Raw genomic sequence first — 22,368 nt, 5'->3', positions numbered from 1 at the left:
ATCCTGGCGGATGAAACTCAGGCCCCCAGGCTTGCACAGGCAGCATCTTAGCCACCAAACCATCTTCCCAGCAACCCTAGCCATTTAAAGTATGTGACACTGCTACACATTCTCTGACCACATCTTACAACAAAGGAACTTGACTTTCTAGCAGATATTTTATCCCCGCCCAGGTCCCCTTCCTTGCCCCACAGTCAGCTCCTCAGCCTGAGAAAACCTAGGGGAGGCTCACCCACTAATCCACAGCACAGTGGGGCCCGTGAAGAAGCACAGCTATAGAGTTTCCTTGTCAGAGCTCTGGGATCCCAAATATCCCTTCTGGGCAAGCTAGGAAGCTAGTGGTTAGCATGAGGTCTCCCCCTTTGTGGTTGAGCAGATCTGCTGCCTAGGTGGAACCCACCATGAGATATCAAACTACAGACTGTATTTGGGGTCCATCTAAAAAGTTGTAAGACGTCTTTCAAAAATTTTCTGTGTATATGAAGAAACACTTGTATATGCATTCACACGCATGGTACACATACAGAGGACAATTGTGACTCTCATCTTCACCTTCTGCCTTGTTTGAGAAGGGTTTTTATTTATTGTTTGTTTGTTTGTTTGTTTGTTTGTTTGAGACAGACTCTTACTATGTCCCCCTGGCTGGCCTGGAATGCACTAGGTATACCTGGTGTGGTCTTGAACTCACAGAGATCCACCTGCCTCTGTCTCCCAGTGCTGGTATTAGAGTGTGTGGCACCTTTCCCATTGAAATCAGCTCTTTTGTTGTTGTTTGATACTAGCTAGCTGGCCTCTAAGTTTCTGGGAGTGCCTTCTATCTCACTGATGTGCTTGAGCTACAGACACACACTACTGATTCTGGCTTTCCATGGGCTCTAAGATTCAAACTCAAGTCCTCATGCTTGCAAGACCAGGCTTACCCTGAAAGCCATCCCCTCAGCTCTCACAGAAGTTTAAGTTTGTTTGGTTTTAGGGTGGTAAGAGTAGAACCCAGTGCCTTGTGGATTCTCAGCAAGCTTTCCCTGTGATCCCCATTCTGGCCTTTGCATTTATTTATTCAAACTTTAGAAGCAATTCTGCCAGAGAATTAACAGTAGGTGAAGGGGCTGGATTTAGAGCTGAGTAGAAGAGCGGACGACACTCATCCTGCTGTGCCCTCAGCTCAGCAAAAGCAAGAAAACAAATAATAAAAGTTGCTTAGATAGTAGATCAAGGAATTGATCTATAATCAGATAATGCCAAGTGATACATTGAAAACAAACAGGAACATCACAGATTTATGCCCTCACCAAGAGCGTCCGAGAATCTGTTTCCCCTCATCCTTGTCAGCATGGGGTTGGTTGGATCAAGTTTTCATGTCTGTCAGAATGAAGGATGAAGACCAGAAACTCACTAAGAGTGGGCACCCATCTAATTCACAAGGCCTCAACTTGGGTTCCCAAGCACAATACAGACAAAGGTGCTTTCTGATTAAGATGAACAAAGCAAAATGTGGGGCCTGCAAGATGGCACACTGGCTGAAGGGGCTTGCCTCTGAGCCTGATGACTTGAGTCTGATCTCTAGGATCTACAAGTTGTCTTCTGGCTTCCAGACATGTCTGGTGACATGTATGCCTACACATGTACATATACACATAAACACACACACATTTGTTGTTGTTGTTGTTTTGTTTTGTTTGAGACAAGATCTTATTATGTAGCCTTGGCTGACCTGGATCTCTAAGTAGACTAGGCCAGCCTCAGACTCATAGAGATCTTCCTGCCTCTGCCTTTGAAGTGCTGGGAATAAAGCCTCCACATTTGGCCAGATTTACTTTTACTTTATGTGTATGAGTGTTTTGTCTGCATGTGTACCTGGGGAGGCCAGAAAAGAATGTCAGATCCCCTAGAGCTGCAGTTACAGGTAATGGTAGCCACCATGTGAGTGGGCGGAATTGAACCCTGGTCCTCTATGAGAACAGTCAGTGCTTTTTAATCTTTCCATTCTCTCTGCAGGAGGTTGGGGGGAGTAGACAGCCAGACGAGGTGAACACCTTAACTGCCAGAACTTTGGAGGCAGAGGCAGGCAGATCTCTGTGAGGTCTAAGCCAGTCAGGATTACACAGGGAGACTATGTGAGTTTAAAAAAAAAAAAAAGGAGAAGGGGGAAAGGGAGGCTGAGGAGGAGGAGGGGGAAGGGAGGGGAAGGGAAGGAGGAAGAGGAAAGAGAGATTCTAAAATGAGTCAAGGCCAATGTTGACTGAGTACATGAAGCAGAAACAGATGTCTGCAGAACCTACCCAGAGGACATGACCAGGTGAACCCACAAATAGAAACGGAAGGAACAGTCACCATAAACAAAAGTGTGTTTCCAGAAATGGAAAGCAAGCTTTAAAACATCATTGCAAACATCCTTAGCTGGCAGAGGGAGTGTGCCAGAGCCAGGGTGGGGACCAGTGAGAATCTGTGTCCCTGAGAAGTTCATGAATGAGTGTCCTGTTATTCAGTGGCTTAGAGAGTCAGGAGCTGGGAAGCCATTCATAGCTGTGATCCTGTAATTATCCCCAGGAGCACGCCCATAGGGTGTGGGGAGTAACTGTGAATGTGCATGGCAGGGTTTCTACTCCGAGAAACTGGCTAGAGGCAGCTGTCCTCTGTAGAGCCACTGCCCCCCACCCCAGGGAGCTCTGAGAGGAAAGATGGTCGTGGGCAATCTTACAGGAATGTGTATGCATTGACACCCCTGTCCCCCATTGTTCCTCCCAACACCCCCAGTGCCAGCCAGTGGCACTGCTGAAGAGACACTTTTTCAGCAATTCTGTCTGACATCAGCCTTTAGTTCTCAACCCAAATGCCATCTCCTCTGAGAAGCCTTCTCTGACCGGGTGGGTCCTGGGAAGTCAAACTCAGGTCAAGCTTGGCAGCAAGCACCTTTGTCTACCAATCTACGTTGCTACTCCCTTTAGTTTTGGGGGGTGTGTGTGCCTGCACATATGCATGTCCATGTTTGTGTCTTCGTGGGCGGATGTCTGCATACAGGCTGGAGCATCTCAGGACACCACCCACATCCCTTTCAGTTGGGGGTCTCTCAGTGGCCTGGAGTTCACTGGTTAAGCTAGGTTGGCTGGCTGACCAGTGAGTCAGCACTGGGGTTACAAATACGCTCCGGTCTGTCCTAGCACTTTGACTAGGTGTTTGTGCTTTTGAGGCAAGCACTTTCCTGACTGAGCCATCTTTCAGCCCCAAATCTCAGTTTAATGTGTATTCTTCTTGGGTGAGAATTTTCACATGGATGGGAATTCTGCCTCTGACTTGTACTGAACCCAGTGCTCATTCCCAATTCATCAGCCAGTGACTGCAGATACATGTTCCTAACCTGAACATCTAAGGGCAACGTATTCCCAGCATTAAACCTCTGCACACCATATAACACCACACATGGGAAAGTCCGTCTGGGGCTGGCAAGAAGGGTAAAACACTTCAGAACTCCAAAGTTGTCCTCTGACATCCACAACAGCACTGGTGCATGTGGGACTGTCCCATATATATCATACACAACAAAATAATAAATAAAAACTTTAAAAATCTGCATAAAATTGTGTTTTAAAATTACAGTGTAATTTATTTATTGTGTGTCAGTGTGCAGTGTGCAGTGAGTGTGAAGGTCTGAGGACAACTTGTGAGAGTCGGTTCTTCCCTTTCAACAACATTGATTCTGGGTATTGAATCTTGCCTGCCAGCAAAACTATTGTAATTGTGATTATTGTATTATTAATATCATTTTTAGACCGAGTTTCACATGTAACGCTTGTTATCCTGGAACTCAGAGATCCGTGTCATGGGATTAAATGCCTGTACTACCACACCTGGCCACACAAAAGTATTTTTCGTTTTTGTTTTTTTGTTTTTTGTTTTTCAAGACAGTGTTTCTCTGTGTAGAGAAACTGTCCTGGAACTCACTCTGTAGACCAGGCTGGCCTGGAACTCAGAAACCCACCTGCCTCTGCCTCCCAAGTGCTGGGATTAAAGGCGTGAGCCACCACTGTCTGGCTTCACAAACATATTTTTTAAAGGAGTCTAAAGTTACCTTTAGGCTCTGTGTCTGAGAAATAAATGAAGGTTGGTTTTAGACTTTGGTCCTGTGCCTAAGACACCACCTGATATATACGGAAATATCCCCGAATCTGGAAACACCTAGAGTCTGAAACAGTTCCGGAACAGAGGAATTTTGCTGTGTTATGTTTGTTTTAGAAGCAGGGTCTCACGGCTGGCTGGGACTCTTTATGTAGTTAGTGTAGGCTGCCCCCTAACTGCAGCTGCCTTTGCCTCTGGAGGGCTGAGAGAAAGGTGGGCGCCACCATGCCCTGCTATGCCCAGCATTTAGGAGTAGGACACTCAGCTGTAGTGGACTTAGTCAAGGTCCCAGGAGCCTGCTCTCTGACTAGAGCTGGATATAAATGAGCAAAGTTGGGATTTACACCTTCAATAAAGAGATCTGTGGGGGCTAGAGAGATGCTCAGAGGTTAAGAGCCCTGGGATCTGATGCCCTCCCTCTTCTGCCATGCAGCCATACAGGCAGATCGTGCTCATATACATAAAACACTGAAACAAATCAATCTTTAAAAGAGATTCACGGGGCTCATTCAGTTGGGACATTACAATGGTATTAGGAGACAGGCTCCAGGGAGGTATGAAAAACAAAACATATAGCAAAAACCAAATAAACTGCAAAAGGCTGAGGGAGGGTGGCTGTTCTCCTCACAATGCAAGCCCCACACTGACAGGGTGAAAGCCGCCTGGCCCCCAGGGCTCAGCGTCCCGTACTTGGGCGATGGGCAGTGACCAGTGCAGAGAGAGGGACTTACCCACAGATGCGATGTCGGCCAGCTGGTCCTCGGCCTCCTCAGGGTTGAGCAGGTCCGTCTTGCTTTTCTTCAGAGTAGCTCTCCGAAGAGCTCCAACAAGGGAAACATAGCGAGAGAAGATGGCATTACCCTTTTATGCCAGAATGGCAGCAAGATGGCAGGATGCCATGCCCACTGTACACCTGCACTCCATGCCCACTGGTCCACAGCATCCATTGTACACTTGTGCAAACCACCACTGGGGAAGGTAAGGCGGCGTTGCTTTAAGGAGTCCAGACAAGAGTCTAGTACTGTTCCGCTTGAGTCCAAAGTCCAGGCTCAGAAACACTATGGTCAATCTGTTCTGTTTTTATTATTTATTTAGTTAACGATTATTATTTTATGTGTATGAGTGTTTTGCCTGCATGTATGTCTGTGCAGAACATATGTGCAGTGCAAACAGAGGCCAGAAGGAGGTGCTCGATTTCTTGGGATTGGAGTTATAAAAAGTTGTAAGTGCTGGGAGTTTAAGTCAGGTCCTCTGGAAGAGCAGCCAGTGCTCTTAATTACTGAGCCATTTCTCCAGTCCTGTTTGTTTTTGAGATAGGGTCTCAGTACATAGCTCTGACTGCCCTGGAACTCACAGAGATCTACCTGCTTCTGTCCCCAGAGCACTGAAAGCATAGGATACAGGTGTGCATCACCATGCTGGCTCTGGTCTGTTTTTATATTCAGAGAAAGGTTCGCTTCCTGGAAGTCCTGGGACAGAAGACATCGTCCATCCCTTAACCTAGCACACATGTGCTGGGTCACTTGGGATTGGGGTAACTGTCCAGTGCGAAGACTTGTTGCCCAAGGCTTGCCAGTGCGTGTATATACTCTGACAGGGGCTTAAAACCCCACAGGGAATCTCTTTCTACTCCCAAACAAAAGATTTAGGATTCTTGACTTCTTTTTGGTATTCTGACATTTAATAATTTTTTGTTGCTACATAAAATAGTGTTATTTTAAAAGATAGATTTAAAAAGTAACTAGGATCATGTACATTTGTGTACATGAGTGTAGTTCTTATGGAGGCCAGAGAGGGTGTCAAACCCTCTGGAGTTGGGGCCATAAGAGTTCTGAGTCACTTGATGTGAGTGTTGGGAGGGAACCTGGGTCCTCTGAAAGAGCAGCAAGTGCTCTTAACTGAGGATCTATTTCTCCAGACTCCCTTAAATGGGGACATTTTCACATGCCTGTGACAGTGTACTTGGTTCCCATCTGTCCTCTTCTGCTTTCTCTTGTGTCTACTGTTCCCACTGCTGGGTAGGGATGGGATCTAGGAAGTGCTGAGCTTTGGGGATCTGAGTGGTTGGAGTGGACCATAGTCAGGGACGGGGGTTGGGAGAGACTCATTTATTTTCTCTGCCTCTCATTATGTTTTTCTCAGTGGTGCTGAGGAGACGCAGAACTTTACGCGGGTGCGGCTGCCAGTCTACACCTTTGGAATTCTTCTCATGATTAGCAACATTGGTGTGTGTGGTGTGTGTGGGGTGTATGTATGTGTGGTGTGTGCACGTGCATGAGCACATGTATGTGCATGTGAGCATGCACACACACTTCTTTCTCTACTTCTACCATGTGGGTCCTGGGAACGGAACTGAGGTCATTCAGCTTGGATGCAAATGCCTTCATCCACTGAGCCGTTTCACCAGCCCTATTATGTCCATTTTATAGAAGAGAAAAACTGCCATCACAGGACACACGATTCAAGGAGAAGGGGTAAGTCAGGAATGGATCCGCTCCCTCAGGAGGTTCTGAAATCCCTTCCAGAAGCCCATGACTAGATTATTCAAATTCAGCTCAGCCTCACATCTCTTCCTGCCCTGTCCTGTTATACCCTCTAGAACCAGTTACCTGTGCCCAGCTCCAGCCAACCCCACTCCCCTGGGACTCGTCTTCATGCTGGGCTCAGAACAGTTACCATCAAAAGGGTGCCTCTGCTCCACATCTGTCTCGTCCTCCGCGAGAATCACCTCTTCTAAGGAGAAAAAGCAGAGTTAAGGTCCTGCCTGGAGGACTTTCCAGGGGCTACAAGTGTGCACCACAGGTTCTCCACTCTACTTTGGATTCTTGCTGCTAATCTCTGGGGCTAGCAATTTGGAGCCTCTTTCTCTTCCCACCATCACCTTCCCTTGCAGGTGTGACCCTTGGCTGTCTGTGGCTTGGGATGTCCACCCCTGGGCCCCAGGATGAAAGGAGCTCACCTGCTTTTGAGATCCATTCCATGTATCCATTGAGCTCACGTTCAATCTGCTGCTGTCTTCTGAGCTTCAGAAAAGCCCTCCGGTTCTCCACACGCTCCCTTTCTTTGGCAAACTCCCTGCAGAATCACAGAGAAGCCAGTTGAAGGTGACGGGGCTCAGCCAGCAAAACTACGTCTATCACGCACATAGCTCTGAGTCCTTCACCAGCACAGCACAACCCCGACACATTGGTTCCTGCCTGTTATCCCAGCCCTCAGAAGATGGAGGTGGGAGAACCACAAGCTCAAGGTTAGATTAAGACCATCCTGGGCTATACAAGACTTTGTCTTAAAAACAAACTGAAAACAAAACAAAACAAAACAACAAAAACTCCACTCCCTGATTCCCAACAAATCAAAAACAAAACTAGATTCTGTGGTTGGGAAAACTTTTAGAGGCCACGTGAGTTTGGAGGTTCAGTGAAAGGCAGTGGTTCTCAACCTAGAAGAACTGAGGGAGTCCTAATCTTGATGGCTGACAGTGCACACACGTTCCAAAAAGGCATCAAAAAGGCAGGAGTTCAAGAACTTGAAGCTAAGCCAGCGATGGTTGCCACACATTGGACTGACACCCAGAACACCTGGCTAGCACCACTTCTTGCCCCCTTTCCCTTCAGCAACAGTCTTTCCTTATATGCTCTGTTTCTTCCCGTTTGAATCATGGGGATGCCATCTTCTGAGTATCAGACAGTCATCTCGAGACATGAACTATCTGCCAGCAAATGCCTGGAGAAGGATGGCAGAGTGGAAACCTGAGGTATCTAGGGTTATTGTTGGCAGCATCAAGCTGCATTGTGCACCCCTGGACTTCTTTGGTGAGAAATATGAAGTTTATTTATAATTAGTTTTTTTTAATTAAAGTAACTTGGGGTATTTGGGGACCTCTTGTGTTGGGAAATGCAGTTAAAGTGCTTATTTATAATTTTTATTTACATGTGTGCACATGTACTATGTTTGTTTGGTGCCCTTAGAGTCTAGAAGAGGATGCCAAATCCATACAGGTGGAGCTACAGGTGGTGTCTAAGCTGTTCAGATATTGGCAATTGAACTTGTGTCTTCTGCAATAGCAACAATCACGCTTTTCCCCCTTTAGATTTATTATATGTGTACAAATGTTTTGCTTACATGTATGTATGTGCCTGGTGCCAGAGGTCAGAATAGGGCATCAGACCCCTTGGAACTGGTTCTGGATGGTTGTGAACTGTCCTGTGAGTGCTGGGAACCAAACCCATGTCCTCTGCAAGAATAGCAAGTACTCTTAACTGCTGAATTATCAATCCAGTCCCCTCTCTTTTACTGAGACAGGGTCTTACTATTTTTACTATGTAGAACAGTCTGGCCTTGGACCCCCAGAGATCTACTTGCCTTTGCTTCCAGAGTTCTGGGCTCAAAGAATTCACCAGCAGATCAGCCTAACAATAAGCATGCTTAACTGGAGAGTAGTCTCTCCAGCCCCAAGGAAAATGCAGTTTTGACCTCTCTCTCTCTCTTCCCCCTCCCTTCCCCCTTCCCCCTTCTGTGTGTGTGTGTGTGTGTGTGTGTGTGTGTGTGTGTGTGTGTGTGTGTGTGTGTATTTGTTGGTGGTGTTTTGTTCTTATGAGACAGGGTCTCAGCCTATAACCCTATTTGGCCTGGGACTGATTATAACATAGACTTGTGGCAATCCTCCTGTGTCAACTTCCTGAGTGCTGGCATTATATGTGTGAGACACTACCCATAGTTTCATACCTTATTTATTTAATTAATTTTTAAAAGACTTATTTGGATTTCATGTGTATGGGTGTTTTGCTTACATGTATGTCTGTGCACTATGAGTGTGTCTGGTGTCTGGAGATCAGAAGAGGTTGTTGGATTCCCTGGAACTAGAGTTCCAGATAGCTGTTGGCTGCCATGAGCGTTAACCTAGGTTCTCTGGAAGAGCAGCCAGTGCTCTTAACTGCTAAGCCATCTCTCTAGCCCCTTATTTTATCTTTGAGACAGGGTTTTGTTCCAAAGCCCTGGATGACCTAGAACTCATGGTTCTCCTGCCTTAGCCCCCTATGCTGGGATCAGAGACCTGTGCCACCACATAGGGCTTGTGTGCTGTGGTTATTTGAAAGACCGGAAAGAAGGAACCCAAAGTATTGTCATTTTTAAATTATTTTTTCTTACATTTATTTATTTTTTATTTTTATACGTATAGATGTTTTGCCTGCATGTATGTCTGCATACCATGGGTGTATGGTACCCACAGAGGTGTGGGTACCCACAGAGGCCAGAAGAAAGTGTTAAATTCCCAGATCTGGAGTTTCAGACAGTTGTCAGGCAGTCACGTGGGTGCTGTGAACTGAACCTGGGTCCTCTGGATGAGAAGCCAGTGTTCTTAAACACTGAGCCATATCTCCAGGCTCCCAAAGTGTTAAAAAAAATGGACAAGAAAACCCACAAGGGCTTCCTCTTGGCTGCCCCAAGCAGTTTACAGTCTACGCAGCTGCCTATGGCTTACTAACAAGAATCTTGCTGACTGAAACCAGGAAAGAAGTTTTTCATTAGGAAGAGTGGGACGGAGTAGAGAAGCAGACTTACCCAGAGAGCACACCCAGCACAAGGTTCAGCATAAAAAAGGAGCCGATGATGATGAGGGGGATGAAGTACAACCAGTTCCAAGTGTTCCCTGAGGCATCGTTGCTCTGCAGAGCACAAAGACGGAAAGCATGTGAGACTGGAGTAGGACCCAAGTGGGACTGTTGAAGAGCAGTAGCGTTAGCTTGATACCTTCTGTGAGTTTGTGTCAAATGCCTTGCAGAATCCTGGCACTCTGAAAGCCAAGTGAGGGGCAAGGAGGGTAAAGCTTAGATGGGCAGGGGGTATCACCAAGATACGACCAGAGGACAAAGCTGTCACATGTCACACACAGTTCTAAAGGCATCTGGGAGCCAAGGTGAAGCCTAAGATGATTCTGGACCTGAGTTTGAAATGAGAAGGAAACACACACACACACACACACACACACCACTGAAATGGAGAAAGGAATGAATCCCTGGTTCCCACATTTGTTTCTATATAGTCACCATTTCCCCTTAGAGGAAGCATATGGATGGCCGCAGAGTCTCATAGTCTGGCCATAAGCTTATCTCTCAAGAATCTTCTCCATTCCCTGGAGTGTGATGAGAATCACAACACAAATCTATCTCTAGGAAGTGCCCAGCTAATTCTGCAGGGAGAAGTAATCCACAAATAGAATACTCTTAAAATGGAAAACAGAATACTGAAAGAGGAGAATGAGAGAAAGATGGAAACAAATATTGAAGTAGGAAGGGAAGGATGGGGATGAAAGTGGGAGGTGAGTGTTGGGTGGAGAGACGATCGGTATGAGCACTAAGAGAGTATTTACTACGTGCCCGTCCTCCTAAATGCATATCACCTATATTTAATTCACTATTTCCATTTCATGAGGCCCTACATAATCACCAGTGCATTTTTATAGCTAGAATGGAGGCTGAGAAAGACAAACAACCAGCCCAGAGTCACAGAGAGCCAGATGTGAATTTTGAATGTCCAAATCTGTGGGTTTTACCTGTGGTGCTGAAGAAGATTCTCCTACAGTCTAGGAAAGGTGGATCATCCTAGTGATTGATTACTTGGGGCACTTGGGAAATGCAGGGCTCTTAAGTGTGGCTTTAAAAGCTCACCTTTAGAAATAAGCATAAATTCTATAGAAGGAATGCTAAAATGTGAAAGATTGACATCCCCATTCCCTAATGAGGCTGTGGAGCCACTGCAACTTCCAGGTTATGCTGATACAAGGACACTATAGCATATTAGTGTCCTGCAGCTGCTGTAACAAAGATCACAAATTGGATGGTTTTAAAAAATAGAAATCTATCTTATAGTCCTGTAGGGTGGAACTTTAAGGTCAATTTGTGGACATGGGTGGTTCTTCTGAAGACTGGGGGAAAATGTGTTTCTGGTCTCTCACCAGGCATCTGGTGTTTTTACAGCCATCCTGTTTCACTCCACCTCCAACTCTGCCTTCATCTTAACATGGTCTGCTTCCTATGTGTGCTTGTGGCTGTATTTACCCTTTAAACAAAGACATCAGTTGTACCTGGTCTTTGCTACTTTGTGGGTTCTTCTTTTTTCCACCCTTTATTCTCCTTGGTTTCACCCCCTATCACTAGATAGGAGATAAGGAAGGACAGATGGGAGAGATAGAGATAGAAATCTTTGAATCTAATTTCTTTTTCCTGTTTCTTCTTTGCGCACAATGACTAGCAAACTTCAACCCACCCCCTGAACGACCAACAACCACCCACTCCACCTCTTGGGCCCTTGCATTTATATATCCTGTCAAAATTTCTCAGAATTTCAAATATGATGCAATTTCAGAAACCATCTGCAGCTGATGAAACCATGCCTTGGCCAGAGCTCTAGACAAATCATAGTCAGCTGTTGCAGACAGTCCAAAGCACACTCTTATAATATTTCAATGTTTTAAAAATAAACCCAAACTCCAGAATTATCACTTCAATCGGTCATCTACTGACTGACCCCAGTGTAATGAAGACTACTTCCAAATCAAGTCACATTTGAGCCACTGGAGGTGGTGGTAAGATTATTTTTTTACTATGATTTACTGTTATTTGTTTGATTTTTGTCTTTGTGTTGCTGGGGACGAAGCATGGTGTCTTCTGCATGAGACATAAGTACTGTAGAACTAAGCCGCATACCCAGATCTGCTTGTTTTCTCAGGTAAGGGTATCAGGACGTAGCTCAGGCTGACTTCAAATCCCCGATATCCCTTCCTGGAGTGAGAGCTAGGCACCACCATACCAAGATGATGTAAGTTTTGAGAGGATAGAACACAGCTTCTCTGAGAATTAACTCAACAATTTCTACTGACACTAATTTGTGCATTGTCAAACCTTAGCCATGCCACTCCCAGATGGTTCCCGATGGAAATATGAACCTATGTTCACTCCAGGCATGCACAGGAATGTTCACAGTGAACACCAGAAGAATGCTCCAAGCTGTGAACAATCTTGAATATTATCATCAGGAGGTAGTGTACAGGGGTGGAATTTTATCTGATGATGGGCTGCCACAGAAACCTGTACCACAACAATATCAAGTGAAAATCTCCACAGACAGACAGTACAGTATGCATGTGTGACTCCATAATTAGACACAGTATATATGTGTTGTTTAAGAATTTTCTCTGAGATAAAACTAGCCCCTTTAGTTTCTTAATAAGACACAGTTTCTTCTAAGGGGAGGTGACCGATTCCATCTTGCAGGGTACCTCCTTAAATTCAGGAAGTAAACAACTCAAAAGCTTTAGGAAGTCCCTGAAACTGACCAGATTCACTAGGGCCCTCCCTCCTGATACCCTACCTGAGTGAATATAAGGGCTGCTGAGAGACTCTCAGATAAGTCAAGCTGCTTAGAAGCAGTTTAGGTCAGTGGGGCTGCCTGGAAGAAGCAGAGACCAGTCAAGCTACTTGGGAGAGACTCAGACCACTGAGCTTTTCATCTGCTGACCTCGGTGCAGGTGTAGTGTACTCCAGGTCTTCAAGGTTTCACTTTTGTGAGCTGTCTCCAATATGGAGTGGGCTTTGGTGATGTAGCTGTCTTTGAGCCATTTTTGCTTCTTAAGTAACCAGGGTAAAACTTACTGCTTCACCAAATTGGACTTTGGTGGTATCCCTATCTGAAGTGGGTAGAAGTTTGTTTACATCTCTCCATCAACAGTGTCATATGACAGTATGATTCACCCTGTAGCCAGACACAGCATGAATGCAAAGAAAAGGCTATTATGTGGAGATACCTGTGACCTCAGCTACATGGGAAGCTGAGGCAGGATGACTTGAGCCCAGGATTGCAAGATCAACCCAGGGAGCATAGACTCTCAAAATCTAACCAAGTGCCTTTAATCCAGCCCTATCTACATACCAAATGCCAGGTAAGCCAGATCGAATAGTGAGACTCTGTCTCAAAAAATAAAAAAGTTAAGACAGGGCTTGGGAGTGTGGTTCAGCAGTAGACTAACATGTATAAGACTCTGGGTTCCGTCTTCTGTGATATGAGGAAGGAAATAATTAGATAACTACATTTATTGTTAAGGTATGTACTCAAATAATTAAACCAAAATTCACTTTTAATCATGGGCACAGACAGCGTTCTGAAGAAAATGGCTGACCGAGACCCCAGTTCATGCCAAGCGATTCCAGTGCTTTGTACACCCCAGTGCTTCAGAAAGATTCTGAAGAAAGAATGAAGTCGCTGGGACATGCTGGACAGAAGGCAGCACGGCGCCATGGAGCTGCGAGCTTCTTGTTCGAGCTCTTCAGGCTAAATTTAGCCCGGGAGGCAGAGCCAGAAGCAGCCAGCTAGAAGAAGGGCTCTGGGCTGTCACATTGGTTGGCTCATATGGGGACAAAGTGGGGTGGCAGAGGAGTGGTAAGAGACCCTTCTCCTCAGCTACACGTGTCCACACTAACTCCTGGCAGGGTTTTGGGACAGTCACATGTGGAATCTGGACCTATTGAAGCTGACTAAAATCCTTTTGTAAATTCCAAGAAACGGTGCATATTCATTTGACCTCTTTTGTGGGAAACTGAGGCCCGGAGAGGCAGACTCACATGCTCATTGACCTTTGGTTCATGGAATCTCTTGTGAAGGTGTCTAAGCCAGAATTCCCAGATCCTGTGAGTGACACCTGAGTGTCTACAGGTTTTACCATGCCAAGATGAAGTCATCAGGCCAGGCCCTAACCCTGTGACTGGTGTCCTTTTATAAAGGGGGCAGTCAGGACACAGACACACATGGAAGGACAAAGCAAGGGGAGGTGAAGGCAGGGATGGAAGACTGTTGGCTAGGGAGGAGACTGGAAAGGATTCTATCCAGGTGTTTGAAAGATCACACAGCCCTGCCAACAGCTTGACTGTGGTCCTTTGGCCTCCAGAGATAGGCCAGAACAAATTTCTGTTGTTTTAAGCCACTCAGCTTGTTGAAAGAAGGGACAGGGAAAGAAAATGTCCTCTAGAGACACAGCCCTGGTGCCATGCTTCCTCACCTAAGTTCTGACTGGCACTATCTACCCAGGTATCATTTCACCTATGGATGAACCCTTTGAGAATCAGCCTGCACCCTCACCTCAGCTTCTCAGCTGGGACCACATCTTCAACATAACATGTTTTGGGCAACATTTTACATGCAAGCGATTGCTGCGGCAAGAACCCAACAGAAGCAACTCAAGGGGAAAGTGTGTTTGAGCTCAAATGTTTGCAGTACAGTTCCTCATGGTGCAGATGTCAAGGCAGTAGGGGCTTGAAGCAGCTGCCACAAGTGCAATCAGGAAGCAGAAGACAGATGTTTGCCGTTGTTTCTCCTTTTTATAGCTCGAAAGGGATCACAGCCTCTGGAATGGTTTGTTCTCCTTGGTGGCCACTGAAGGTCTTTCTTCCTCAGTGATCCTAACCAAGATAGTCCTTCCCAATTGTGCCTATAGGTATGTCTCTTGGGTGATGTCCTGTCACACTGACAACGCTCACCTTCATATCACATCCTTGCACCCTGTAACCCTCCCTCATTCATGTTTCTGTATCTCCACACTTGTGAGTAGCCCCAGTAAGTTTGTTGGCTTGCTAAACGGGACTCTGGTGGAATCTCTCCTTCGGCTTGTCATGGGTTCCCTATCTGGAGTGAACAGCCATCTGTTTGTTTTCCCCAGGAAATGTTAACTGCACCACATCACACAGGTGGGCAGCAAAACGGGCTACCCCGTCATTCTGCTTTCAAATTGCTTTGAACTCACTTTACTTCTGGCCGCACTCAGCACCGTGTCTCACGTTGATAACAAGAGCCTGAGGAGTCTGACTCATCGTGAGCAGTGCTGAGTCCTAGCTTGGCGCTTAGTGAGCGCTCAGAAATAGTCTTAAGGCAAATTAATGCTCGAGTCCCAGAGATGTCCTTAGGTGCCTTTTTTGGGGCCTGGTTCATTCAGAAAAACAAACAAACAAACAAACAAACACCCCCAGAGAAGATGTTAAAAAAGCCCAATCAAAAAAACCCCCTCAACTTAAGAAAACAATCAACTCCACGGTTTCTGAGATAAAGATGAGGTAGATCTGACCATGAAAAAGTCAAGTCAAGGGTTGGTAATGACCTTGAAGGAGGCTAAAGGCCACAGTTTGTGCTTATCAACATATTGGTTCCTGACTGACTATAGTTACTTTTGGGGGGACACCCTTTCCCCACCCACTCTCATTACTGTGCCAGCTCAGTCAATCAGTGGTGGAGTCTGTGGTCCTGTAAGGCCCTAGCTTCCTTCGTCCCCCTCCTTCACTGGCTCTCTCCACCTACTCTGCAGCTTCACTGTCACAAAGTCTAGGACACTCCTGCCTAAGGGTTTTTGTCCTGTGCTTTTCACCTGCCTGGGTTGTCCTTTGAGGAAGACCCATGGACTCTCCTCTCCTGTTAGGTCTTCTCAGGAGGATTTCCACTTATCTCTGGAAAGTCTGTGGTCCATGATGGGTTCATTTCCTTTATGTCACGTGACTCTTTCACACCATCTTAAGTGCAAATACACCATGTCTATATGTTTTCTCTAATATGTGTGTGTGCATGCTCATGTGTGTTGCTGGGTGAGGGGAGCCATGGGTACTAACTGTCCTGACAACGGACCATCTCCTTTGGGACAGGGTCTCTTACTGGTTTGGGGCTTGCCCAAGTAGGTGAGGCTAGTCCCATAGATTCTCATCTATGGGTTAGTTCTGGGGTTAGAGGCATGAGGCACCTTTCTTAAGGATCAGGTTCAGGCCCTCCTGCTAGAAAGGCAAGTGCCTTATTGATTGAACTTCCATAAAGTGAAACTGATGTGCAACCTGGCTCTGTCTGTGTGACCCACACTGAGCATAACATAGTTTTTTCCCATTGACTTTGATTTAACACTTATTGGTTTTACCTACTAGCATGCCAACTCCTCAGTGTCCTGAAATGTCACCACATAGGAGATGTTGCTAATATATACACATACAGTAGGCATGCACAGGGTGCTGCACACAGTAGGCACTCCATGGATACTTGGGTGAATGAATGAGTCTCCCAGAGCCACCTGATTTGAAATGGAACAAATATCTGTGAATGAGAAAAGGCTTGGGCCACAGGTTCATCCCTGCTGCTTGCGATCATTAGGTGTGAGTTTATTAACAGAAAGTAAACCGTTCTGTTGTTTCTTTGGACAACCAAAGGAAAGAGACGCAGTAAAAGAGGATCATGGGAACAAACACAGAGTGGAGGATGGAAAGAAAACAGGGGGAGGAGGAGGAGGTTAGGGAAGAGGAAGAGGGAAAAGGAAGGAGAGACAGAGAATGCATATGCAAATTAAAACACAAAAGAGACACATTCAGGGAATAACACAGAGAGGGGTGCCTGCAAGGAATAGTGCCCAGTGTTGAATTAGAATCAACCCTGTTCTGTGGCAATCGTCTGTGAGACTCAGAAGACACCCACTATACCCTCTGTAAGTCTGTTTCTTATCTAGAGGATGGTATCAAAACCACAAAAAAAAAAAAAACCCAAAACAACAACAACAACAATGCCCAAAAAACCCCACATCTTAACACAGGCTGTTGTTTTTTATTTTGTTTTTGTTTTCTGGGACAGGGTCTTGCTTGCAGCTTACTGTGTAGAACAGACCAGTCTCAAATTCAGAGCTCTACCTGCCTCTGGTTTTTGAGTACTAGGATTATAGGCATGATCACAACAAGGCTGGTTTTTTTTTTTTTTTTGTTTTGTTTTTAAATATTTTTTTATTATCTTAAGTGTATGTGTGTGTGTGTGTGTGTGTGTGTGTGTAGTATGTGCACATGAATGCAAGTGCCCACAGAGGTCAGAGGTGTGAGATTCCCCCTGGAGCTAGAGTTATAGGTAATTTTAAGACACCCGATATGGATGACTGGGAATTGAACCCAGGTCCTCAGGAAGAGCATTGTGTGCTCTTAATCATTAAGCCATCTCTCCAGCCCCAAGAACAAGGTTGTTTTTGAATAATTAACACTGGGCAACAAGGTAGGATTGGGTTGAGGATCCTAAAGGAGGTTGAGGATTTCAGTTACTTGCTAAACTATCACTTTCCAATTAAAGTAACTGCAGGTGTCACTGTGAGAGCCCCTAAGTCTTAGAGAGCTAAACAAAGTCTTTGAAACTTGATACTGCCATGAAATTGCAAGACTTACATGGCCCACTGCCACATGGCCTGCTGTAATAGCTGGCTATTGATGCTCCATAATGGTTTTAGAAAAAAAATCTATGTATGTATGTATGTATGTATGTATGTATGTATGTATGTAATATTATGTGTTCCCTTGGAGACCAGAAGAGGACATCAGATCATGAGATCCTTATAGGCAGTTGAGAGCTACCTAGTGTGGGTGCTGGGAACAGAACCCAGGTCCTCTGCAAAAGCAGTATGCACTTTTAATGTGTGGGCCATCTCTCTAGTCCTCTTTTGTCTTGTTTTAAGATAGTGTCTTACTAAGTGGTCCAGCCTGATCTCAAGCTATCAACTCTCCAATCTCAGGTCCCCAGTGCCTGGATGACAGCTCTGAGCTACCACACTCAACTCACAAATGTTTTAAAAATATGAGAATTGCAATATAATTGGCTCTGTCCTTCATCTTGCTGTGTGTATATGTGTATACATGACTGTAGATGCATGTGTATGCATGTATTTGTGTGCATGCACATGTGCATATATGTATAAATGTATACACTTATTAAACATATGTGTATGCATGTGTACATATGTGGGTGCATACGTGTATGCAAGTATTTGTATATGTATGTGCATATGTATATATGTATAAATGTATGCACTTATTAGACATACGTGCATGCATGTGTACATATGTATATGCAAGTACTTGTATGTGTATATGTGGATGTGTATATATGTATAAACGTATGAACTTATTAGATGTATGTGTATGCATGTGTGCATATGTGTATGCACATGTATGTGTAAATGTATGTATTCATGTGTGTATATGTATATGCATGTGTGTAAGTATGCATTGGAGTATTATATGCATATGTGTATATATATGTGTGTGTGTGTGTATTTGTGTGTGTATGCATGTGTAGGACACAGGACAACTTTGGGTATTGCTCCACAGGTGCTATCCACCTTTTTATTTTTAAAGCAGAGTCTGTCACTGGCCTGGAGCTCAATGATTAGGTTAGGCTGGCCAGTCAGCAAATACCAGGGGCCTCCTGCCTCCACCTCCCCAGCTCTGGCATTATACGAGCAAGCTACCATGTCCTGTATTTTTGCATGGATTCTGTGGGTCAAGCTCAAATCCCCATACTTGTATGATATTTTTCCATCTGAGCCATCTCCCCACCCTAATTTCATTTTTAAAAAGCCACTCTATAAATGAATTTAGCTTTCGACCCCATAATTCCTCTTTGGGGAAGTAGATCCTCCAGACTCCATCTGCATCTACAAAAGTATGGAGAACCTGCAGTGCAGCAGGCCTCATGGCTGCAGAGTACCTAACTTTCGTGGTGGTGGGGCATCTTGACATGTCCCTCTAAGAGAATAAGCAAATATACTGTGGGCAGCAGGACAATGCAATACCATGCTGCTATACAAATAATAAGAACTCTGTCTTGCCACATAGAACATTCTAGAATATGGTGTTAGGAGAGAGAAGGAGTGATGAAAAAAGTGTAGGGTGTGATGCTAAAATGGACAATACAGATGAAAAGAATGTATGTAGAGTGTGTGTACAGCGTGTGTACGGTGTGCAAATGCACGTGTCACATGCTATGTGTGATGCAGATGTTGACACTGAGTGCCTGAGTGCCTTCCGGTTTTGAACAGGGTCTCTCACTCAAACTTGGAGTTTTGGTTAGTCTAGTCATCCAGCTTGCCTAGGAATTTCATCTCTGTTTCTTGAGCAACTCAGTTACAGGCAGGCCACTACCCACTTGGCATTCACGTGAGGATTCACACCTGGTCTTCACACTTATGAGACAACCACTTTCTTTTCTTAATCATCTTCCCAACCCAGGCAATAGATCTGGTTCTTCTCATGCAGTCTGTCTTCTATGTCTGTGGTCAGAAATAGCCAGAAAATGACACACACCTTCCCCGAGCACTCAGAAACACCTTTTGCCCATGCTCTCTGAACTACACAGCATGGACCACACCTATAGTATCCATGTAGCAAAGGTTGACGTAACATGATTTAGAGAACATGGAGAGAGCTGCTCAGGTTCCACCCCATTTCACCTGAGACTGTGGTGTCAGGGGCTCTGCAACCAATGACCCTTGGCTGCTGAGAGATGACTCCACTGGTGTAAATGAGCAGCGGGAAGATATGACAAGCCACAGATGGGCTCATGAATGAGAGAGGAAGGCTGGTGACTAAAACTGAAGGCAGGACAGGTACCTTTTCTGATCTGGCTGCTGGTGGGACACTTTCCAAGTATACACGTTTCAAAGTGACTAAATCAAACACACCCAGTATTTCTGGGTGCCTGTCATGTGTTGTAGAATAGGTGAGCCAGCCATGGTCTGTGACCATGACCTGGCCCCTCTCTCCCCACTTCTGTCTACAGTCTTGTCCTGCCAGGTGGTTTGTGGAGATATGTGGAAAGTCTGGTGCATGTGGCCAAGCTCCAGCCATGTTTGTTCTGGTGGCTGCCTAATGGGGCTGGGGGACACATTAATACACAGAAAAGGATCTCACAGAAATGCATGGACTTGAGCTTAGACAAAGAACATGGAGTCCCAGATAACTTACTATGACCTAGAGATGGGTTAACACCCCCGGAGTCAGTCCCCTGGGTGCTATAGCCTCCATATGTCATGGAGGGCATGCCCGGGGCAGGATGGTCCCACTTTTGTTTATTTATTTATTTTAACCATATTGAATTCAGGATCACACACTGAAACCACATTCAACACACAGCTGAGGTACCAACAGGAGGTACTGTCTATGTATTATTTAGAGCTCCACAGCTCAGGGGTCCCGTCTCCCGGCCACTGCTCCTGCAGCACTTACATTGTAGAGGAGATCAGTCCAGCCTTCCATGGTGATGCACTGGAAAACAGTGAGCACAGCAAACAAGATGTTGTCGAACTGAGTGATGCCGTTGTTGGGCCCTTCCCAGTACGGCTGACATTTGGTCCCGTTGGGGCAGGTGCGGGCAGGCTCCTCTGTCCCACACGGAGCTGGCGACTCACCCTGGATGTCGTCTAAAAAGGACAGAGAGTAAAGGGGAGAAGGGAAAACCAACCGAGGACGGGAAACCATGGTTACTGGGATGAGATGATGCCAGCATTTGGTTTTAAATCTCTTAACTACTGTTCACATCACTACATTCTTCAACACTCATTTGTTTTTTTTTTTCCCCCCTGTTTTCTACCAGTTTAACTCTTTCCTTTCCCAAGACAGGGTTTCTCTGTATAGTTCTGGCTATCCTAAAACTTGCTCTGTAGACCAGGCTGGCCTTGAACTCAGAGATCCCCCTGCCTCTGCCTCCTGAATGTTCGAATTAAAGGTGTGTGCCACCATCACCTAGCCTCTGTTCTTTTCTTAACCTGTTGAAACTGAGTCATTTTCTTTAAGGCTACAAATTGTCCTTCAAGTGTAGCTTTGACTGCAACTCAGAAACAATGTCATGGTCATTCTTCATTAATGTGAAAATAGTCCCTATGGTGCTTTGAATAGCAGTGGTCCCTATAGACTCATGTGTTTGAATGCTTGGTCACCAGGAAGTGGCACTATTGGGAGGTGTGGCACTTGGAGAAAGTGTGTCACTTGGGGTGGGCTTTGAGGTTTTAGAAGTTCAAGCAAGGTCTAGTGTCTCTTTCTCTTACTGCTGCCTACTGACCCAGATGTAAAGCTCCAGCTCCTTCTCCAGCACCACATCTACCTGGATGCTGCCATGCTTCCCACCATGACGAAAATGGACTAAACATCTGAACTGTAATCCAGTCTTAATTATATATTTTTCTTTTTAAGAGTTGCCCAGGTCATGGTGTCTCTTCACAGCAATAAAACCCTAACTAAGACAATCCCCAATTTCCATTATGTCTTCTTTGACCAATGGGTAATTAAGAAATATTTCTTTGAGGGGGGAAAAAAACCCTTGAGACAGGAAAAATATAAACAAAGAAAGTCAGAGAGGTGACTTCCCATGTACCTATCACTGGTTACAACATGAAGTGATCATGGGCCAGCCTTGCTCATGTCCAGCCCCCTACACACTCAGACCACTCCCTGGAGTATTGTATGAACAAATCCCCTACACATGGGTAGTCTCATCTGCAAACAGAGCATAAGCCTCTTGGTTTCTGAGTGCTTGTAGCTCTTTCTTCCTGGGCTTCATTGGCAGCCATGTGATCCAGCAATCTATGCTGCACCTCTGCAGTCTTTAACGACTGAGATGTGGTCTGTGATCCACAGCAGGGGCAGATCAGGGATCCGTGAAATGCGCATCATCTGGGTGTACTTCTCCAGCCCTGCTGAGTGTTTTTCTTTATGACATGCGTGGGGTCCTGGAGCGAGGCACAGGTGCACACAGTTGCCACCCTTACCCGAGGGTTAGAGCAGAACTGAGCTTTCTCCCCAATAACAGGAGATAATTGTGTCACACCAGGAATGCCAAGGGGTCCTGATTAACACTGAGCCAAGGCTCTACAGGTCATATCCAAATCCTTTCATATTGAAATGAACGGGAGGCATGGAACACCCACAGCTAACACCTGGCTCAATCTGGCCACAAACCCACTGTGTGGCTCTGAATCTTGGAAAACCTCCTGCCACAGTGTCTCAGGGCCGAGAAGGCTCAGGAAAAAAAAGATGACATGTTTGGAAAACAACAACAACAACAACAACAGCAGCAGCAGCAGCAGCAGCAGCAGCAGCAGCAGCAGCAGCAGCAGCAGCAGCCAAGTGTCTAAAAGGTCCAGTTTCCATTTGACAGAAATCCATTTCCTGTGTGCAGCTGCCTTTACTGAACCCACTCCAACTGCCCTGCAGGGAAGGGGGACCATATGCAGCCCCCACTAGACGGATGCGTCCCACCAACAGAAGGGTACGACGTGCCAGGGGTAGTGAGTGGCTCACACCTGTCACCCCAGCACCCAGGAGGTCAAAAGATGACTGGTTTCAGGCTAGCCTGGGCTATACACTGTGTCAAAGACCAAACCAACTGAAAAGTAAAAAATAAAAGCACAACACACTATAAAGTAGACAAAGGCTT

At 45.6% G+C, this 22,368-nt stretch overlaps 1 protein-coding gene across 6 annotated transcripts in view; it reads right to left on the bottom strand.

Annotated features, from left to right (window-relative positions):
* Nucleotides 1–22,368, bottom strand: part of Cacna1a (calcium voltage-gated channel subunit alpha1 A) — a 299,938-nt gene that overhangs the window by 103,180 nt on the left and 174,390 nt on the right. For 5 of the 6 annotated variants that reach the window (XM_076915519.1, XM_076915517.1, XM_076915518.1 and 2 more), the window contains 5 exons: nt 20,163–20,356; nt 9,676–9,779; nt 7,073–7,188; nt 6,790–6,846; nt 4,845–4,934 (listed from right to left, as the gene is read on the bottom strand). In XM_076915519.1, coding sequence (XP_076771634.1) covers nt 4,845–4,934; nt 6,790–6,846; nt 7,073–7,188; nt 9,676–9,779; nt 20,163–20,356 — 561 coding nt within the window. The remainder of the gene's footprint in view (nt 1–4,844; nt 4,935–6,789; nt 6,847–7,072; nt 7,189–9,675; nt 9,780–20,162; nt 20,357–22,368) is intronic. The other variant, XM_076915520.1, reaches the window with a different exon arrangement.

The sequence above is a fragment of the Arvicanthis niloticus genome, chromosome 18 (genome assembly GCF_011762505.2).
Source record: "Arvicanthis niloticus isolate mArvNil1 chromosome 18, mArvNil1.pat.X, whole genome shotgun sequence".
Taxonomy (NCBI): Eukaryota; Metazoa; Chordata; class Mammalia; order Rodentia; family Muridae; genus Arvicanthis; species Arvicanthis niloticus.
The sequence above is the reverse complement of the archived record's forward strand: the minus strand, read 5'-3'. Positions and strand labels throughout refer to the sequence as shown.